Genomic DNA, 21,701 nt, shown 5'->3' on the forward strand with positions numbered 1-21,701 from the left:
GTATTTGGCATATTTTACTGCACCACGGTGATAAAACTCTTCCATTACAGTGGAAGCCCGCTGTTTCATATTGAAACACATGAAATACAAACTCCGTTGTTACATCACAACTCCAGGTGTTTCCCTGCAGCTACATCACGATCATGCCGCCTGATGCAATTGAGTTTAGCTCCATGTGAGCGTTTTGTCTATGTTTACCATGCATAGCATGCTGGCCAAGGTCTATACATTCCATGGATGCCTGATTGCCGCAGCATTTCTTCAAGCACACTGGTTTAGGCTGATTCCCTGGACACTTGCGGGTGTCGTGAATTTTGTTTTTGGTGTTGGCACAGTTCTTTCGCCACTGTGATGCGAGCGCAAATGACCAAAGGCCTAAAAATGCCACTCTGCAACGAGGTATGACACGGGAGCAGCGCTATACGAGATGCGGTTGGCACGAGTTGGCTCCAAACCTTCTATTCTTTCATCCATGTTTTGTTCGTCCCTTGCAGTTTAAAAAAGGCGGAGTTTCTAGATTTTGGTAGGCGAGGATTGAGCAGCTGCTATAAATGGCCACCTCGAATACCGCGCTGCCATTTCGTATGCTCCAAACACATGCTCCCAACCGCTGACAGCTTCTCAGTGAGATGGCGGACCATCACAGGGTGTTTTAAGACATTCTGCATATGCAGAGCAGTCGCAAGAGCCACAAAGCCTGAAAATTCTTGGGAGGCACCTCTTGCTTGCATGAAATAAATAAAAAAAGCAAATATGACAGACAACAATCTGCAGTCATGGAAAAGTGTGCGGGATGCGAGTTTGCTGAGCAGTTAGACAAACCAACCTACTGGAAAGCCTTGAAGTTTGAGGGGATGTATGTGCTCCATCTGTTCGAACAAATTACAGTTCACTGGTTGTATGTAAACAGCATACAGCCTTTGTCAGAATTTTTTGGTCTGCTTTCGAGCACTGATTTGGGCAGTTGAGGCAAGCCCACGGTCCCTAATCTATGGGGGGGGGGGGAGTCTCTAGTCCCCAACCCTCTGAACTTGCAGAGGTTTAGGGTGTTCAGTGTGGTTCAGTTTATTACCCCTAAAGGTGCCCCCGGTAAGTGGCGTTACATAAGGGATGGGTTTTTATATGAGCTGTGTAAAAATTGTAGTGACTAACCATTGAACAAAATATTCATTAATGAAATACAAAAACGAAGATGGACAGGTGGTAGCAGCGATGTCGTCACAAGGAAGGCAGTTCCAGTGTGTGGTGGCTCGGAAGAAAAAGGAGGCAGTGAAGGTGGTGGGTGCCATAACTGGCTGACCACGCCACTTGAAAACAAACCTTGTGGCCTCAGGACTTTTGACTTATGTACACCATGAGTATTTTGATCAAACAGAAAATGAACAAGAGCATAGATGAATCATGAAGGCACGTAACTAATGCTGTGGTGCATGCTCTGTTCCAGGAACCGCACACTACACATCCCTCTGCTGCGCTATGGTGTGGACTGCAGCCGGTGGCTGCTGAAAGCGGTGTGCGGAGGTGTGGAGATGCGCACCCTCTACTTAGGCCACCAGCAAGCCAAGGCGTGTCTCATCTCACGGCTCAGCTGCGAGCGAGCGGGCACGCGGTTCAACGTCCGTGGCACCAACGACGACGGCCACGTCGCCAACTTTGTCGAAACGGAGCAGGTTGGTCTATTTCTGTGGTCTGAGCATTTGTCTTCTTCACACGTGCTGCTTTCAGGGTGGTTTGCAACTTGTAAGTTTTGCATGTTGACAGGGCAGTTACGAACAAAACCAAGAAAGGAACAAGGTGAACACTGCTTACCTAGAACTGTTCGCTCTGAGGCAGAAAGAAGGTAGCTTAAATGGAGGTATGATACGTATCTTTAGGGGCCAAGAAAGAGGGTTTCTACATCTCATTAATAATCATAAGAAACAAAGAAACTGTACGAAAAGACCTTTAATCATGTTGTGCAATTCAAACGTTGCTATCTGCAGTGCCTTGAAGTGTATGCTCTTGTGTGCAGGCATACTTATGCAGTGTTCCTTTTCGTGCCTTAAAAAGAACTATGAAGAACTTACAGTGTTGTGTGTTGTGTATGGCAGGGAAAAGCTGTGGGCCTATGCACAGTTGTTATAGTTGTGACCGTCATGTTCGTCATGCATGGGAAATTCAGTGCGTCTGAACTTGTCAAGTGTCTTAACTCTATTGCTGGCTCTCTTAACTCTATTGCTATAACATAATAAAATGGGATTTTACATTGTGAGATGTAAAACATTGTTGCCCTTTCTGAACTCTACCTGTACCTTATGTGACAAAATATTTCTCCAGGTGATTTACCTAGAAGATCAGATAACGTCATACGTCCAGACGAGGGGCTCTGTGCCACTTTTTTGGGAACAACCCGGAGTTCAGGTGAGTTGTCGTCGACAGAAGTTTCATTTGAACTGCTATAATTGTCGTGCTTGTTATCTTGTCTCATCTGCTTGTAAGACACCATTGGTCGCAAAAGCACAAATTTAAGTTTTTTTTTATTGATAGCTGTGACTATTGGTACATGCTTGCAGGTTGGGTCCCACAGAGTCAAGATGTCGAGAGGCAGTGAGGCGTCCATGCCAGCTTTTGAAAGGTACCCTCCGCGCTGTTGCATTTTTACTTCAACATTTACACTGACGTTTCCTTGCTTATTTACTTCATTCTAACCCTGCCCCTTCTCTGGAAATCAAAGGTTAATCCTCTGTCTGGTTGTCATTCACTTTTGCCCAAAGGCACATGTCCATGATCAAGGAACGCTACGGAGACCAAGTCATCATTAACCTTCTGGGCTCCAAGGAAGGGGAGACGATGCTTACTCAGATGTTCCAGGTATGGGTCACTTCCATGTTCTTTGCAGCCTGTGGATTTTGTTATTTTCATTTCCTGATGCCTGCCTCCATGTTTCCAAATGAACTAATAATCATTTTTTTTTGGAAGCAACAAAAATTTAGGGGGCCCCAAAAAATCCTATATTCTTTTAATGCTTTGCAACCTATGAAGTGTTGTGTGGGGATTGTATCTCTTGCATCGCTGAGATTAAAATGCAGTCATTGGTCTCTTATGGGATGCAATAAAAGTGCATTCATTCATGCATCAGCACAGAAAAGGAAAAGATGTAGCATGGTGGCATGTAATCGTCTAACCATCAGAAGTTATGAGCATTCTGCATTAGACCGCTGCTTGCTGGAAGAGCTAAAGGGAAAGATTGAAACCCTCAAAGGTGGAGAGGTAATGAAACCTGTGAAAGGTGCTTCAGAGTACCTTTGAAGGGAGACTGAGGACAATTTCATTCAATTATTGCTTGTAATAAATATTGATTCTTTGTCTATGTTGACATTTGTTCAGCAACAAAAGACACATTTATTGCCCGCCAATCGATTCAGACTTGTGACATCCTTACCTAAAAGGGTGGATTGCCGCCATTTTGAAGTGAATGGTGGTATAGGATAGTCTTCGGGATCCATGCGAAAAAATAGGTGTCAACGCACGCATTTTGTGCATGCAAAATTAGCTGATTATGGTGAAACATGTTTTTCGTTTTTCAGTCTTTGCTTGCTTATAACATCTCCGTTTTCGGTGAGAAGAAACACCATTCTCTGCCACCAGTTGGAGTGTTGAATGTTTCTTCCTTTCATGTTTGCATTGACCTGCAGCACCACATGAAGGCATCCCGGCGTAAAACGTCCATGGTGTCTTTCGACTATCATGCACTCTGCCGTGGCGGTCGACAGGACAATCTGATTCACCTCAAGAACCAGATCTCGCCACACCTGACCAGCTTCGGCTGCTTCTACTTTGATGGCACCAATGTCGTCATGTGAGTCCAGCATGCTTGTTGCGACCAAACTGAATTTTCACTGTAGTGGAAACTCTGTCTGGTCTCTCATCTTTGAAAGTTATTTGATTGTGTTATGAAGGAGCTAGACACCGCAGCGGAGACGGGACAGAGAAAGAAGACGACACAGGGCGGTACTTGCAACTAAAATTTTATTTGAAACTTCATGGCTTTATAAAGACCGAGGCACGTGTGATCTTACAATCGGGTAAAAAAGGATGAATGAAAAGCAACAGATAACAACACCTAACTGACAACAATGCACAGGAAAGATATGCGAGTCACAATGTACAGAAATCAGATTTTAAACCTTATGCAATGCTCATCATGCGAGTCACAATCTACATATACCAGAAGTGTTAAAAACCGTCGACCGAATGTGGAAGCATGAAAACCACAAGACAAAGGAAGAAAAAGAACGTCAAAAGGAAGCCACCCAACCTGTTACCTGTCAAGGAAACCCAGTTCTTTTTGGAGGATGGAAACCGAAGGCGAACTAATGCATTCATCCGGTTGCGAGCGCAAGATGGCAATGGCCTCTACAATCTCTCTCTCAAGCTGCCCCTTCCTTCTTCCAACAATCTGGGTCTGGCTGAACTGAGGGCAACAACCCCGACACTTGCGGCAATGAACAGGCAGATTCGAACCCCCCGCCTCCCCCAAGGAACGCGCATGTTCTCTCAAGCGATCATTTAAGCACCTACCGGTTTGTCCAATATAAAAACGCCCACAACTGAGGGGGATCTTGTAGACTACCCCTGTTGCACATGCGACACGCTTATTTTCTTCCAAATGTTTCTTGCCGCAAGTTCCTCGAATCGAATCCCCTTTTCCCACTAGATTGCATAATCTAGAGAGCTTACAGGGTGCCGAAAATACAATGTCGATGCCATATTTGCCTGAAATCTTTTTGAGATTATGTGAAACCCTGTGTCGTCTTCTTTCTCTGTCCCGTGTCCGCTGCGGTGTCTAGCTCCTTCATGTCTCACCAACTGGCCTACACATCTACCCTCCTAAGTTATTGATTGTGTTATTTCATTCAAAGTGGTGGAGCGGAATGGTAAAAGTGCCTACGTGAAGTCTTAGCTATGTTTTACTCATATTGGTGTCCTTAAAAATGCTGTAAATGCTGTAAAATTGTTGCCCTGCATTTTGTTTCTTTGTGGTTGTATGATTGATTTTACAGGCTTGGCACTTGCACACCTGAATAGTAAAGGTTGAAAAGAACATTGATATCTAACTGACATACCTATGTATTCATGTATTTGAGTTGACTGCCTTGCAAGATAAGAAATTGTCGATTTGAATCGTGTTTTATGGTTTATGGTTTATGGGGTTTAACGTCCCAAAGCGACTAAGGCTATGAGAGACACCGTAGTGGAGGGCTCCGGAAATTTCGACCACCTGGGGTTCTTTAACGTGCACTGCCATCGCACAGTACACGGGCCTCTAGAATTTCTCCTCCAAAGAAATTCAACTGCCGCGGCCGGGATCAAACCCGCGTGTTTCGGGTCAGCAGCCAAGCACCATAACCACTGAGCCACCGTGGCGGCCCGAATCGTGTTTTAGGTGGATTGAAATATGACATAATTGAACTGAGACGAGAGAAAGTGAAGCTGATTATTTGATAGCACACTAAAATGCGTATTACTACAAATAAGTCATCATGTCGCAAGTCAAAGCTGTTATCTGAGCATAAATTTTTGCTTGTTTCAGGCGACAAACTGGCACATTCCGCACAAACTGCCTTGACTGCCTGGACAGAACAAATTGTGTACAGACGTTTATTGGCCTAGAGGTAAGCTTGCAAGTACAGCCATGTGTTGTGACATAGTTTGCCTTTGTTGTGAGTATCTGACACGTGCTATCATTATCATATGTAGTCTCGAGAAAAGCTGATCTGTATGGTAATGTTACCAGCACTTGAGCATGACATATTCATAGCACATTCAGTTCTTACTTGTCCCTCATGTTACATGGCATGCCTTTTGGATATAGGGGACTCTTTAGCTGGCATTTGCTTTGAAGTTGTGTATAGCACCCCTCATGCATAAAAAATTATGTTCAAAAAATTGTTCACTAGTGATATGTGTGCCATGTTTTCCATGACACACACAGAAAAAATTTTGCATTTACACAGCTTGAGGTTCATCATACTCTTGAATGCCAGCCCTGTTCATTTTGCTGTCCTAAAAAGAGTCTGCTGCGTGCCGAGTAGTGACAGCATAACATAACATATCCGATGGGAAACAGCACATAAGATGCAGCGAATGAAGAGGGCAACTTGAGCGCACCTCACACATTTGTCTGATATCCTGATAAAAGTTTTTCACCACCACCACTTGTAGTGTTCCCTGTCAAGTATGATTCACCAAATGGCCAAAATCGCTACGCTTGTACACGTTGTAGCAGTACCTTGATGAGAGACCACAGTCTACTTTCACGCACGCAATATGATGTGGCTTCTAATATGCGGAACCACTATTTGGTGGAATCACAGTTTTTGACAACTGTTCAGATATTTCCCTCGCAATCCTTGTTTCGCTACTGCCCTCTCTCCTTTTTTTTTTTTATTCATGAAACATAGTTCTGGGCAAATGTGCTACTATTTTTTTTCTTTAGTCGTAAGAGTTCATTGCTTCATTTTGTGTACGTGTGTTCGCTCCTCAGGTCTTGGGCAGCCAGATAGCTTGCCTGGGCCTCCAAGACAAAGCCCAGGTGGTGTCCAGGTTCGTCGAGGTCTTCCGCCAAATGTGGGTTCAAAATGGCGACCAGGTCAGCAAGATCTACGCTGGCACTGGCGCCCTCGAAGGAAAGTCGAAGGTAGGGTGGTCCATGCAGTTTTCATCATTAGAATGGTGTAGTATAGGTGTGCCTGTGCTATTCTTGCCCAGGTGTACTCCAGTAGGAATGATGTAGCATTTTTTCTCCGCTTGTTCAGTCCCTCGAGAATGTAAAATTTGCCCTAGCGTAGAATGTCGCACAGGTTTGATTGTCCATCTGGTATCAGAGCTGTTGTTTTCTTTTGTTTTCTTGCCACCTTTGTGCTGTAGAATGTGGCGTATACTCCGTTTCATACATAGCAGGCAACGCTGCGGAGGTTGCTGAAGTAGTGCGTCCGCAAAACTGTATTACTCCGCCACGTATCATTCGTTGTTCTCGAAACTTCAATCACTGTTTGAACGAATACAAAGAGCAGTATAAAACGATGTAGTAGCATCGAAAATCACGGTCGAAGCTGTGAGGCACTCAGTGTTCGGGGTCTCTGGCCATAACTTTCTGTGAACTACTTTTTGGCCGTGGATTTAGTAGAAGCAATTCGCCCTACTGACCGCGTATCATACCGCCACGTGTACTTTTTGCTTCTTGACATCTCGACGAGTTGCGGGACGAAGATGTGGCTAGAGGTAAAACGAAGTCCAGGAGGTGCCAGTCACGGCACTTAAGATTTGTCGCTGCGAAATATGTTTGTGTTCGCTTTGGTTGTATGGCGAACTACTTCGTGCATGTTATATAGACTTCAGCGCAAAAAAACAGACAAGGGATGAAGTAAGGGACACAGAGACGTTCACGAGCGCTAACTACCAACTGTTTATTCATGCTGAAGTACAGGGGATATATAGGAAGGGAATGGAGAGCATGGGTGTAGAGAGGTACAGAAAATGCGCATCCGTCAAGCAAACAGGTTAATCAAAAAAACAAATCTAAAAAAGCACATTCAGCTGAGTATATGTGTACAGACGTGTCACTGACACAGCGTTCGGACAGCTTTCGGATATAAGATTCTGAAACGAGCCTTGCCTTATCATTACCGCTATTGCCAAGAATCGTGGTCATCTCTAATCCCGCCCTACATTTACACGAAGCAGGGTACTGCACAAGATTCACATTAGTGTCGTTATTTTCTATGTTTTTTGCATGCTCCCATAGCCGGTCATTAATACAGCGGCCAACTAGCCCGGCAGCTTGCTCTCCTGTACTTCGTGCATGCGGACTTAGCCTGCGTGAACAGGCGCGCTAGCTTTGGCAGTGTTGCCTGCTATGTATGAAACGTAGTATAGTGACAGGTGCTGGAAGTAGTAAGAGAATATATCTACTTAGGGCAGGTAGTGACCGCAGATCCGGATTATGAGAGGGAAATAACTAGAAGAACAAGAATGGGGTGGAGCGCATATGGCAGGTTCTCTCAGATCATGAATGGTAGCTTACCAATATCCCTGAAGAGAAAAGTATACAACAGCTGTATCCTACCGGTACTCACCTATGGGGCAGAAACGTGGAGGCTAACAAAGAGGGTTCAGCTTAAGTTAAGAACAACGCAGCGAGCTATGGAAAGAAAAACGATAGGTGTAACATTAAGAGATTGGAAGTGGGCGGAGTGGGTGAGGGAACAAACGCGGGTTAATGACATCTTAGTCGAAATCAAGAGGAAGAAATGGGCTTGGGCAGGGCATGTAATGCCCTGCGGTGTCCGCTGCGGTGTCTAGCGCCTTCATGTCTCACCAACTGGCCTACACAGCTACCCTCCTAAGGCATGTAATGCGAAGGCAAGATAACCGCTGGTCCTTAAAGGGACACTGAGGAGAAATTGAAGTTGGCTTGTATCGACAGAATACCAGCTCCTGATTACAAAAACGCCACTCATACTGACAACAAAGCTGTTGTAACGTAGAAAAGAGCAAGAACCAAAATACAGGTATCGCCGCCACAGGCCAAACTCGCAAGTACAAGCGTGATGGCGTCATAGGACAAAACAGTGTTGCTAGAACCAATGGTTCTAGCAACACTAGGACACGAGAAGCCACGAGTCACTGAGGCGCAGCCAATGCGTGCCCAAACCTCCTTGACGTCGCCAGATGGCGCCACGTACCCGGCAGCTACGCACGCGCCGGAGCATCGGCACCAATCAGCGCCTGCTCACCGGCAGTAGGCGGGCTCCCGGTATTCTGCTAGCGGTAGCAGGGTACACGGTATGCTAAAGGTGTCTATTTGCGAGAACTTCGTTGACGACTTCGAGAACTGTATCCATCGTAACGCTGGCAAAACGCCGATGCAAACGTAAACGAAGCGACGCGACGGCCGCAATAGCCAATAGATGCCTTCAACGTGCGGCCGGCGGTTGCTTTTTTTTCGACTGCTGCTAGGCTGCACTGCTAACCACGAGAAATCACGGAGTCTGCGTTACGTCATGCGCACGTCATGTTTCACGTCACTTAGTCCTGTGTCGTCATAAGAGAATCCCAAGTTTGAATCAGAGCGGCGAGAAAAACTTTTTCAACTTCGAATCCAAATTTCTAGAAATAAATGCACCTTTCGCTGCCGGCCAAGTGGCAACAAAGCCATGAAATGCCGAACTATCGGATTTCGCTTTAAAAAAGATATTAATAGAGCTCTCCTCACTGTCCCTTTAAGGGTAACGGAGTGGATTCCAAGAGAAAGCAAACGTAGCAGGGGACGGCAGAAAGTTTGGTGGGCGGATGAGGTTAAGAAGTTTGCGGGGATACAGTGGCGGCAACTGGCGAAGGACAGGGTTAATTGGAGAGACATGGGAGAGGCCTCCTTTGCCCTGCAGTGGGTGTAGTCAGGCTGATCCTGTTTCAGCTGAAGGACGGCTCCCGGTCGATGGTGCGCACCATCCAGAACAACCTGCTGGACAGCAGCAAGCAGGAGGCCATCGATGTGCTGGTGCTGGGCAGCGCTATGTGCAGCGAGCTGGCCGACCGGGCGCGGGCCTTACTGCCCACTGCCATGCTGCACCTGCCCCCCAGCGTGCTGAGGGCCATGTGCAGCCGGCAGCTGGAATACACGATTCCCCTCAAGGTCCGCGTAACCGTGGCCACGTGGAACGTCAACGGCGGGAAGCACTTCAACAGCGTGGTGTTCCGCAACCACCCCATGTCGGACTGGCTCGTCGACAATAGCGCCGTCAGCAGTGGATGTGGTCAGCTCATGACGCTCCTCAGTTTTCTTATTCCTTTTGCTTGGATGAGCTCAGTTTCTTAATCAATCAATCAATCAATCAGCCTTTTATTTTCTCTATATTAGAGAAGGAGACAGGACTAAAAGCTCGGAAGCTTGGCAGAGGTCCCGCCCCCTTTTTCACGTTGGCATTGCAACAGACAAGCGGCAATAAATTCTGCGCTATACATTATAGCACAGGAGAAGATAATACACCTTGGAAAAAAAAGCAAAAAGTACCAACACAAAAATACATGCAGCGTCATGACACAAACTTGTTCTGAAAAAATTTCTTAATAACAGTATTTGAATGCTGGAAAGGGTCAAACGTTTCTTTGTTTAAGTTATTTAATAGCACTGGCAGCGTATATGAGGTAGATTGTTCTGAGTAATATGCACTAGGTGTAGGAACTAGCCACATTTCTTTATTTCTGGTTTGTGGATTATGGGTGTTTTTTGCAAGTTCTGCCAAATTACCAACATAATTTTCATTGCTCTGCGAAGCACTTTTGAAGCTCGTTAAAAGTCTGTATTCGCGTAAAGCAAAGACTGGCAGGATTTCATATTTTAAAAAGAGGTCACTCGTAGGGAAACAATAAGGAACACCAGCATTGCATCTCACAGCTTTTTTGGAGAAGATGTAACTTGGTCATGTTCGTGATACCAGTGGTACTCTAAAACATTGCCGCATAATCTCATGTAAGGGTCGTGCACATGTATGGGAATAGATATCTGAGATATCTGAGAGATAGATATGTATGGGAATAGATGACTGAGAAGAAAAAAACAATTATACATCTTTTTTATTCATGTACAGGTCGCACCTTCAGAACTCACACGTGAATTTAGGAAAAAAAAAAAGTGTGGCCCTTAAACGAGTTTATACGGTAATTTGTTGGCATGTCACTAATGCTCACATTTAGTTATCAGGTTGTAAAGGCAGTTGAACATACATTGTGATGATGATGCAGTGTTGACGCATAACGCCACCTCTTAATTTTTTTCCCCTGTGACCTACGTTGTGGGTTATATCTGTCTATATGTAGCTGCTCTCTACTAGTTTGCTAGCAACCGTTTGTCTTTTAGACTTTTTTACTTGTATACTGTTCTTTGTTGCTTTGCGTGATTTGTTTGTGCCGTCCCATGTAATACCTTCTTCCAAAGGGCCTTAAGGGGTAATCTGAATAAATAGATAAATATGCGAGGAAGCAGGTAATAGAAAGTGATTAATCCTCAAATTTGAGTTCTGTTATCACTTTTTATTTTTACCAAGTTCTCTTGTTAAGAGAGGGGCCACAGTATATCCCTTGAAGTACAATTCAGACACAAGAATACCTTTGCCTTATCACGATGCTATTTTTATTATGGTAGTTATTCACTGTTAACATCAACATCTGCTGTACAGATCACTATTTGACACGTGCAACAGTCAGTGTGTCAGGTTAGCAGTTCCGGCTTCAGTGTTGTGTAGTGCCTTTTACCTTCATTTCTTCTGTTATTACAGCACTCGTGGATGTGAGTCATCAAGTGGACACCACGCCTGCAGATATTTATGCCATTGGCTTCCAAGAAATTGTTGATCTTAATGCACAGAACATTGTCAATGCCAGGTAAGTGAAACAGGCTTAGTGCATGCCTGGTTAAGATTTTGTTAAGCATCGCGAGTACGAAGCTTACTTTTCACTAGTAAAACAGTCAGAAAGCTCTGGGTTTCTGTATCATGTTTGTGGCTTGGTGTAGCCCTGCATACGCCATACTGGGGGGAACATTGCACTCTTCTTCATATTGGTACCATCGTAACAGCATATATTAGAGCCGAACCCTGCTACGATGAGGTATTTCCAGTTCCTGCCAGCAAACAGTGTAATACAGTGCAACAGATTTCACTCTGCAACAAACAGTTTTCTTTGTGGGATGCTGCTTCAAGCTGTTTGAAAGCAAAACACAGCTGAAAAATTATTTTACTATATCAAAAGTAGAAGGCAACCCGTTTGCTTGCTTTTGTGTCCAAAGAATGCCTGCACAGTTTTAATACTGTTACGTGACGGCAAGCGATGAAGAAAGGACTGCATGACCGAAGGCGATGATATGATTTAATGTCTGCGAGCCTAGCACGAGCGCTCCTGCCCATGCCACTGCCCGCTTCGTCGTCTTCTAGTCCGTCACAATATCATTGCTTCATTTCACCAAGAATAGTTGCCAAAGAGTGAAGTTACCTGGAAAAGGGGACAACTGGTGGCAGCTGAAATAAAATCTGCCTGCACCTTCAAATATGCCTAAGAAACGCCTATGTGATGTGGGATATCGGTGCACATCAAAGAACCCATGTGGTTAAAATAAATCCGGTGCCCTTTACTATGGTGTCCCTCACTGCGCATATGCAACTTATAGTGACTTTAAACCCCTCTTACCGTACCATGCCAAATGTTGCATGATGTTTTTCTTTATATTACATTAATAGTTGACGCAAATGTACAGTGGTGATCACTACTACCTTGGACACGCCAGCGCATTCCTTTTTCGACCGTATTCTGTAAGGTTTAAATTGGGGAGATAAATCCGTTCTCCCTGCTTAACCGCGGCTGACACAGGTCAAAACCGCGCGGACCCCACCCCGTGGTTGCGAGCTCTACCGAGCGCACGCCGACCACGGCGGGTCTTGCTCTACGGGAACAAAGGAACGACACAGTGGCTGACACGAACAAGGCATTTATTGCTATAACAACAATAATGCAAGCTAGCAACAAAATACACTGAGGAATCGAGGATGTCCGACTCACCAGCACGGTTACGAGCGAACGTTCGCCTGCGGTAGGGCAGGGGAAAAACTCCGAGGCCGGACGGGACGAGCCGAGAGTAACATGTTTCCACACGAGGTCGCCTGCTGGCGAAGAGCGGAGCGGCGCGCGAAACATCCGCGAGCTCTCCCGGTCCCAAGGAGAAGAGAGCCGACGCTCCCCCGTGCGCGAGCAGCAAACGCGCCATCCGTGGCGCTGGTGTCGCTGCGACGCGAGCGCCCTCCCCTGTTAGTTAAAGTAACACAACTGAGAAGAGTGCGTTGCGGGGGGAGCTAACGCAGGGGACGAAGGCGTCCCCACAATTCCTATAGACGGTTTACAGCGACGTATCATGGGGGCTGCCATCTTTGATCACGTGATCACGCCGCCATTACTCGCCTCCTGACCGCTCGGCGCGCGCATTGTCGCGACGGCTGCTGCCTCTGATGTTTCGGTTCTGACAGGCAGTGTTTCGGCTGATACGGTTGTAAAGGAGTGGGAAGACGACACTGTGGTTGGTCCGAAGCTTCGAAGGACATGTGAAAACCCTAATTTGATCACTTTAGGCGTGAAAACGTGATCGGGCTTCATGTCGCGAAGAGCCGCTGAGCTCTCCGCCTGTTCGAGGCAAGGGGTGGATCGCCTGAATGCCGCTGAAGGCTTTGCTTAATATTTTTTATTGTTATTATCTAAAACAGCACGGTTTAATGACCCTGCGGCTGCGCAGGTCATTATCGTATTGTGTACATGCATGCGGAGACTGCTCTAAAACGTTCACATGCACATCGTACTCATTTGTTTACAACTTTTTAAAGGTGCTTAGGAAGCCTAAAATATTTTCTGTTGGTTTGCTAAACAAAGGAAGGCGACAAAAATAAATAAACAAACAAATGTTACCCAATCATGTAAGCAGTACCATGCATCAAGCAGCCTTCACAAGTTGCATGCAATCGTTTACAAGGATTCCGCGATATAATTGTTATAACGCGCGCATGGCAGAGCGTTCACTACAAGAAGTTCACAATTATGTCAGCCTCACATAGTATAAAATTGTGGTACGCTCCATGCTCGATATGCGGACATGAAAATGCTCGAGGTCTCGCTGGTTGTAAGTAATCAGCCGGAGTCACTTCTAGTGACTGTCTCGCATGGACCGCGAGGAAGTGACAACCGCAGAGCCCAGCTGCCGTAACACAAATGCTTTATTCCGATTGTGGTCCACAAAAACCGCGCTACTTGGAGCGAAGTTCAACAGTAGCACCAAGACTGTATGTAAAGGCGCGCTCACACTAGCGGGAAACGTATCGCAGGGGCGCAGCGTCAACGGCGCCGCTGCGTCGCAGCTCCTCGGAATCAAGCTCACACTGCGCGCGTTTTCTCGCTGCGGTTGTCTTGGAATGTAGAGAGAGGAGGCGTTGAGAGAAGGAAAAGCAACCGCCGAGTGCCCGGCAGGACCAAAGCCACCTGCAGGACGCGCGCAGGCTCCGCCTCCGCCGACGGGGTCACTGAACTGGAACCGACGTCACGGTTCACGCTGGGCCCCCATTGGCTGTTCTCGTCAGCGGCACGGGAAAAATAGCTCTCGGACCCATCGCTCTGCAGGACGGCATAGCAGCCTTTCTGCGGGAGAAAAACCGGCTTGTGCGGGAAGCGGCGCGCGGAAAACGTTTTGCGTTGCGCGTTTTGCCGCCAGTGTGAGCGCGCCTTAATACACGAACTGACGGTAAGCGTTGTCCGCTCGCACGGCTATGCACTGCACAATATATGCACTAGCAGTATATGAGCGTAAGTCGTTTTTTTTTTTGACGTTTTGGTGGCGGGACTGCTTGTTCATGCAGCTATGTTGCGCACTTACCCTCGCAGATTTTCTAAGATCATCTTTAGCGCTGGCGAACGTGTGTGTTGCGTTTGCCCGTTCGGAAAGGGTGGATGTCCAACGGGCGCGAACAGCTAGGGGCAGTACGTCCTTGTGCAGTTCGGTTCCGTGAAGCTCGCAAACGATCGCATCCTGTCCCATTAGCTGTTTGTCGCAATTCTTGCAATCCACAACAAAGCATGCATTTGCTCTTTCCACATTTCCACTGCTGCGTCGAGGCATACACGCTGGCGACTTACGAGGCAAGTAATGATGCCGTGTTCCTAGTGCACCTGTGGCGCCATCTGGTCTCAAAGGGAAGAACTGCGCGCTGTAAACCGTCTATATTGTGTCATGGCATTCAAGAGGTCTTCCTTGGTATCAAGAAAACACACATAGCAGGTGACGTTGTACATTGGTAGATGACGCTGTACAATGGCAGATAATGCAGGAGTGTCTCATCAACATGGTTCACACAGAAGATACGCACTTGTGCTCACTGCATTGGTGATCAGCGCTCTACTAACTCAAATGCCTTTCTTCCCAACACTTCTTCTCGCCAACAGAGTGTATGTCGGCATCCTTGTTCTGTCATTTCCTCCTCCTCCTCTCTGTGTGCAGCTCTTCCAGTCAGAAAGAGTGGATGGTGGAACTCCAGAAGACCATCAGCCAGAAGCAGAAGTATGTGCTGCTCACCTCGGCGCAGCTGGTCGGTGTCTGCCTCTTCGTCTTTGTGCGGCCCGAGCACACCCCTTTCATCAGGTCTGTGGTTCCCTGTGCTGCTGCAAATTCCTCTCGAGCATGTCCCCGTGCTGGTGCATGTTGGGGCTTGCACTGCAATGGAGTTCTTATCTATTTTTATCTAGCTTTATCTCCCAGCTTGGGGCTACTGCGATAAAGGGCAGGGCCATATCTCATCACATCACGGTTGTTGGCTATTTACTAATAAAAATAAAAATAACAGTAGAAGGAAAAGATGTTGCTAGCCGCAATATCTGCCAGGTGCGCAATATCTGCCAGCCTTAGGAGATTCACATAGAATCTCATTCCAGAGTTGCGGCTAGTGGGAATAAAAGGACGGAGAGGGAAAGAAAGGGGGAGCAATAGATAATAAGAAAGGATAGGGGAGCGCACCACAGTAAAAAAAAAGAAAGTTTTGAAGGTGTCATTTATGCCTATCGAATTGCACCCTAGCCTCTTGCCTAGCTTCTGATAAAATTTCATGGTGCTTTCAAGTTGGTGCTTTTTTTTTTCTCTAAGGCCTTGTCCATCATTTAAAGGCTTCAAAAAGCACTTGGTCACTGACAATGCTTGAGAGAGTAATAATAATGCACCAGCCGGTGATTTGGGATGGTTTTCGTGAAGGAAATCCTACTAATGAAGCATTACAGTTGTGTAGTTAGTCTTAATCCCAGCCATACATGCTCTTGACGCAGTGCGGAGCTGTGTCACATGTTGTTGCATCCTTATGTCACATTGACGTCAGCGCCAATGCCTGCGTTGGTAAAGTACATGCTCAAGCATTCGTGTTCCACAACCTTGACATCTGATGTATGTATTTAATGGGTGCTGATGGGTGCTTGTTCAGAATGAGCATCCAGACATACTTATTCGTGCTGACAGGAATCGTATTGCATCTATTAAGAAAAATAGCCCTGAAATATTGCTTCATCTTTCCTCTCTTTGACTTCACTGCACAATGCTATTCCAGCGCCTCTGAAATGACTGTCTCTGAAGTTGGGTAGCGAAAGCAAATCTTGGCCGCTAGACGTGGAAACATGGCGCAAATAACGGCTGTGATACTGTGAACATTCTCATTACATCATAGACAGGAGGTAAAGAATAGTTCTTCCGAGTGGACAGCAGTTGACACTCTGGGCTGATCTCTTAAGGTCTTGATTATCAAAATTAAAACCAGACTATCTGACATCATCCTGAGGCTCACTGCTACTACTAGCATTAAAACAAGATCATCTCGAGGCTTTAAAAAAATTGCGACACTGGGGTCATTGCAAGATGATCAGGCTAGCAGGGAGTCTGCCATGTTTGCTATAATGTTTGCTAAAAAAAGTTTGACACTGCGCTGTTCAGTCTTGCAGTGAAATTCATTGCTTCGTAGCAAAGTTGCTGATTAGTTCTGAACTGAGAGTTGAGTTCTTGGAAAATTGAGGGCGTAACAAATCTGAAAAATGCATTGGTAGCTATGGGCCCCTGGCAACCCATGCCCAGTGGGCCCGGTAAGGAAAGCGTTAAAGTACTGACGAATGCGGTAGCTTTTGTTTTATGACTTGCTGCGACCCTGACATCATTTACCTCACAGATAGGCCCCAGCTAAAGTTGTCTCTCGAAACGGCCAAAGTTGACATCTGCTCTCCTCCGCAGGGACGTGGCAGTGGACACGGTCAAGACGGGTCTGGGCGGAGCGGCAGGCAACAAGGGTGGAGTAGCCATCCGATTCCTCTTCCACAGCACCTCGCTGTGCTTTGTGTGCGCACATTTTGCAGCCGGGCAGTCCAAAGTAGCCGAACGGAACGCCGACTACGCCGAGATCACTCGCAAGGTCACTTTCCCCATGGTGAGTTGGTTAAGAAAGAAGTACTTTACTGAATTTTGTAATGAATGCATCCCTTTTCACCCAGTGCTTCTTTTAGCTGATAAAGCAGTTTTTGACATGCCTCATGTTTGTAGCTTTCTAAGAGAAGCAAGTTTTCTTGAGCAGCTAAATTCTGACCCGATTCTTTATGTGATTTTGTGGTACACCTCAGCCATTTTCTCATTCTCGAAAAGAAGACTGTGGTCTTTAACTGGTTTGTTGGGAGCCTAGAGATCTTTGTCTAGCCAATGATGGTCGGTGAGGTCACCCACCTTCTTTAAAGCTTGCACTGCTAGCCATTTCTAAAGTTTCGTTTCGTATGTTGTCACTAGGTAGTATGAACTAACTTTTTAGGCCCTTTACACCACCATCGTTTTTTCCCGTTTTTATATAATTATGCAGAAAACAATTTTCTATACAGGGTGTTTCACCTAAGACTTTCTGCAATTTTTAAAAATAAGCTATTTGAATTAGATGCGCGCTTTTTCTGGCATAGCATTGTCAGTGGTGTAGTACATCATACTGCACCTAAGACGTGCTAACTAGCAGGCTTGTTAACCAATATTTAATAGTTAACTTTTAAACTATTACCGTTGGGCTCCTTAATTATTGAGAGGCATGTAGCCCACCGTAAGTGATGTCCATATCCGTTTTTAGAATTTCAAGAACGCGATTATCCTCGGCGCTGTGGCCCAACAAATTTTGGCCATTTCGACGAGTTACATGCACTGGAGAGGTTGCTTTGCCTGCAAGCTTCTCAAACCGCATGTATTTTGGCGCAATGTAGGCGAAATTTGTTGGGTCACAGCGCCGAGGATAATCGCATTCTCGAAATTCTAAAAACTGATATGGACATTACTTACGGTGGGCTGCATGCCTCTCAATAATTAAGGAGCCCAACGGTAATAGCTTAAAAGTTAACTATTAAATATTGGTTACAAAGCCTGCTAGTTAGCATGTCTTAGGTGCATTATGATGTACTACACCACTGACAATGCTATGCCAGAAAAAGCGCGCATCTAATTCAAATAGCTTATTTTTAAAAATTGCAGAAAGTCTTAGGTGAAACACCCTGTATAGCTTGAGCTTGGTGCGTGTGATAGCCTTGGATGCTTATCCACCACTGAACCCAACACAACAACAACAATTGTAAGAGCTGTATTGAAATATAGTTAAACCTCGAAAAGCACAATGCAGACTTGAAAGGACACACACACACCATCCCGAATCAGCGAACTGTGCAGTGAATGCCATCAAAGTGTGAGAACCTGTCATAACAGTGAGGTAATCCACTTTGGCACCTCGCAGGGGAGGACGTTGAATTCGCACGACTATGTCTTCTGGTGCGGAGACTTCAACTACCGGGTGGACCTGGAGAACGACGAGGTCAAGGACCTGGTCAAGCAGGGGAACTGGCCCGAGCTGCTCAAGTATGACCAGCTCAAGGTGCAGCAGCAGCAGGGACAGGTCAGTCTGCCGGTCACTACTACTGGGGAAGGACGCCAAAAGCAAACAGTTTAGCATTGCTAAGCACGGAATATTGTGCAGTAGCACTAATTACGGTGGGAACTTAAGATCCTCACATGCTAAAGGCATGATCTAAAGGCCTTTGCCATAAAGGCCTCTGGCCTAAAGGCCCTGTAGGCATTTACTATGAAGGCATTCACCCATATTGCTTTTACTGTATGGCCTTTACCCTAAAGGCATTTGGCCTAAAGGCCTTTGACCTAAAGGCTTGCCCTGAAGGCATTTACCTTGAAGGCCTTCACCCATATGAAGGCCTACCAGCCGCCCACAAGCCGGTGGACAACTGGGCCGCCTGCCTCAAAGCAGGCTTCAGGGACATACGTACGTATTCCGAAGTCGGAAAATGCACCTGGTTGTGCTACTGTACTAAAAATAAGAAGTAATATATTGTTGGTCTGTGTTGTCGCCCTCTTTGAGACTAGGTTCAAAAGTTGAAACCACTTCTCTCTATTCTACTGTCTGTGTAATCCTTGGCATTTTCTCGTTATAGCACTTTAGGTAGACTGCAACCGGTCTGTCTGCATGCAAAAACAAAAAGGCCATGGCAAATCGCAGGGACTGTTGTTACTATCAGTACTCAGAATAGTTGTCTACATTTGTATGCATTTCACTGAAAGATCATTGTCGACTGGTGGGTTTAAATGACGCATAAAACTTTCCTTCTGTATTTTGAGCAAACAAGCATGACTGGTTTTAGTTCACAGTAGGAATTGATTGTTCTACGACACGGAATGCACAAAGGAATCGTACAGGGGCTCACTTAAAACTAAGTTGGTGTAGATGAGTGCTCACTGTGAGATGTTCAGAATGAAGCCTTGATGCAAATGTTTTGATTTTTTTTTTCTTTCCTGTCAATTTTTCTGCACATCACAGATGTTTTCCTTGCAGAAAGACATCTGTGGCTTGGGTTGTATTTCCTCTAAGAATCGTAATCTTCAAGCTAGTACATCTCTTTTTTTGTTGTTATTTTCTGATGCTGCAGGTGTTCAAGAACTACCTGGAAGGAGAGGTCAACTTTGCACCCACTTACAAGTATGACCTCTTCTCAGACGACTACGACACAAGCGAAAAGTGCCGTGTTCCAGCTTGGACGGACCGGATTCTGTTTCGCAGGCGACGGCTGCTTTCAGAGACAGGTGAGAGGCTCTTGCTCATTATCGAATCGTTATTTTTTTTTATCAAATTAGTTGTGCCATGGCACCTGTTCTAGTTGTAGCTGTGCCATAGAGGTGCTTATGTTGATATATAGTGGGATATGTACCGTACATGGAGTCATCTATGAAAGTTATGACAGAAATCTGCCGTGATGCCTCTGAAAATGATTTTCAAAGACCTTTAGCAATGTACCTTGGCGATACATGTCTGGTTGTAAGTTTTCCTTGGTGCTACATTATATTACCTTGGTCTCAATGAACTGCCCGTGGAGTGTGGTGCATTAGTTTCCCACTTAGAAAAGACAGCTGTTTTTTCTTTAGAAATTTCTTTTAGAATTTTGAGTCATAGGCAGTGAAATGGTACTGTTGTGTGATTTTGTTGTGTAATTCAATAAATTTTAGTTTGCTATGAGAAAGCTTGAGAGAAAGGTGAACGCTTGACTGAAAGGCAGGTTTCGGAAACGGCATTTTCTTTACTTACTTTCACAGGCCACAGAAATTCTCATGTGTCCTAGAGGCTTCATTCCTCAACGAGAATCCTTGACTTTCTTTTTTTCTTTGAGGTTATTTTGACTACTCCTATAAAGGAATATTTTTTGCAGAGGACCCCTTTTGGAGCCCTGGACGCATTGCGCATTATGGCAGGGCTGAATTGAAGACGTCTGATCACCGGTAAGTAAGCATTGCGATTGTTTTTCTGGCTTTCCTAGTTTTTGTTAAGGGGGACATGGGTCTTAAAACATTTTTTTTTATTTAGAGACTAAATGCAATGAAACTACACAGGCTTATTCAGTTTTTTCTGCTGATTTCAAATATGCAATTTGTTTATTTCTAGGTCAATTAGTTCCAGAGATATTAATATATATATCATGCCATTGTCTGCTCAAACAATAGAAAAAAATGGGCCACCAGAAATTTAATTTTATTATGTGGGTAGATACTACAGTGTGTGAGGAATGCAACGCTGGAAGCAGTTTTCAATTTTTTGTCCGTGTGGTCAAATGGGCTTAATAGTTAGTTTTCAAGTGAGTTAACCAGACATACAGTGCCAGAAAACACATGACACACATGAAACTAACTTTAAGCCCATTCGTCCACACGGACAAAAAACTGAAAACTGCTTCCAGCATTGCATTCCTCACACATTGTAGTATCTACCCACGTATTAAAATTAAATTTCTGGTGGCCCATTTTTTTTCTATTGTTTGAGCACACAATGGCATGATATATGTTAATATCTCAGGAACTAATTGGCCTAGAAATAAACAAATTGCATATTTGAAATCAGCAGAAACAACTGAATAAGTCTGTGCAGTTTCATTGCATTTGGTATGTAAATAAAAAAAAATGTTTTAAGACCCATGTCCCCCCTTAAGCTTCTCAGTTAACAAAGCCGCAAGTCATACATTGTAAATATAAATCGATATCACAACATATCAGAGGGAAGTATTTTAATGATTCATCTGCTCTGTGACCATATTGGTATTGCATATGCATGTGTTGTCACACCCAATGCATATCATATTCAGCTGCTGCCCAGAGCATGATTTGATTTGGAAGATTGTACAAATGTTACTGTAACTATTCAATACTGCAGCCCAGTACTATACTCAATACTGATTACTATAGTTCAGGGGTTTTCGCTTTTTTTAGCCCTGGGAGCCACAACTGCTTTCAAAATGTGCCGAGGAATCCCGCGCATCTTGGCTTCCATTCCTTCCTGTCTGACGTGCATGCAAAAAAGAACACACACTCACACTGCCGCTTAGAAAAATGGCCAAATTCGATTAAAAATGGTTGGCTGTGCATTGAAACAATCTGCTACAAGCCATTGCAGTATGATTGCTCCAAAAAAAAATGATTAAAAAGAAAAATGGGATTTGATGCATGCATGGATTTAGGTGCTTGAGGAACCCCAAGAAACAATCTAAGGGACCCTCAGTGTGTGCGGAACGAAGTTTGAGAACGATTGGTGTATCTA

General features: G+C 45.2%; 1 protein-coding gene across 1 annotated transcript in view; it reads left to right on the top strand.

Moving 5' to 3' along the window:
• Positions 1–21,701, top strand: part of Synj (synaptojanin) — a 33,081-nt gene that overhangs the window by 8,344 nt on the left and 3,036 nt on the right. Inside the window, exons 4-17 of the mRNA XM_089568798.1 lie at positions 1,445–1,670; positions 2,317–2,400; positions 2,553–2,614; positions 2,754–2,850; positions 3,675–3,838; positions 5,573–5,654; positions 6,527–6,679; positions 9,458–9,797; positions 11,319–11,424; positions 15,068–15,208; positions 16,829–17,021; positions 18,348–18,506; positions 19,549–19,702; positions 20,323–20,392. Coding sequence (XP_089424924.1) covers positions 1,445–1,670; positions 2,317–2,400; positions 2,553–2,614; positions 2,754–2,850; positions 3,675–3,838; positions 5,573–5,654; positions 6,527–6,679; positions 9,458–9,797; positions 11,319–11,424; positions 15,068–15,208; positions 16,829–17,021; positions 18,348–18,506; positions 19,549–19,702; positions 20,323–20,392 — 2,031 coding nt within the window. The remainder of the gene's footprint in view (positions 1–1,444; positions 1,671–2,316; positions 2,401–2,552; positions 2,615–2,753; positions 2,851–3,674; positions 3,839–5,572; positions 5,655–6,526; positions 6,680–9,457; positions 9,798–11,318; positions 11,425–15,067; positions 15,209–16,828; positions 17,022–18,347; positions 18,507–19,548; positions 19,703–20,322; positions 20,393–21,701) is intronic.

This window comes from Amblyomma mixtum, chromosome 1 (assembly GCF_055824585.1).
Source record: "Amblyomma mixtum isolate Tamu chromosome 1, ASM5582458v1, whole genome shotgun sequence".
Classification (NCBI taxonomy): Eukaryota; Metazoa; Arthropoda; class Arachnida; order Ixodida; family Ixodidae; genus Amblyomma; species Amblyomma mixtum.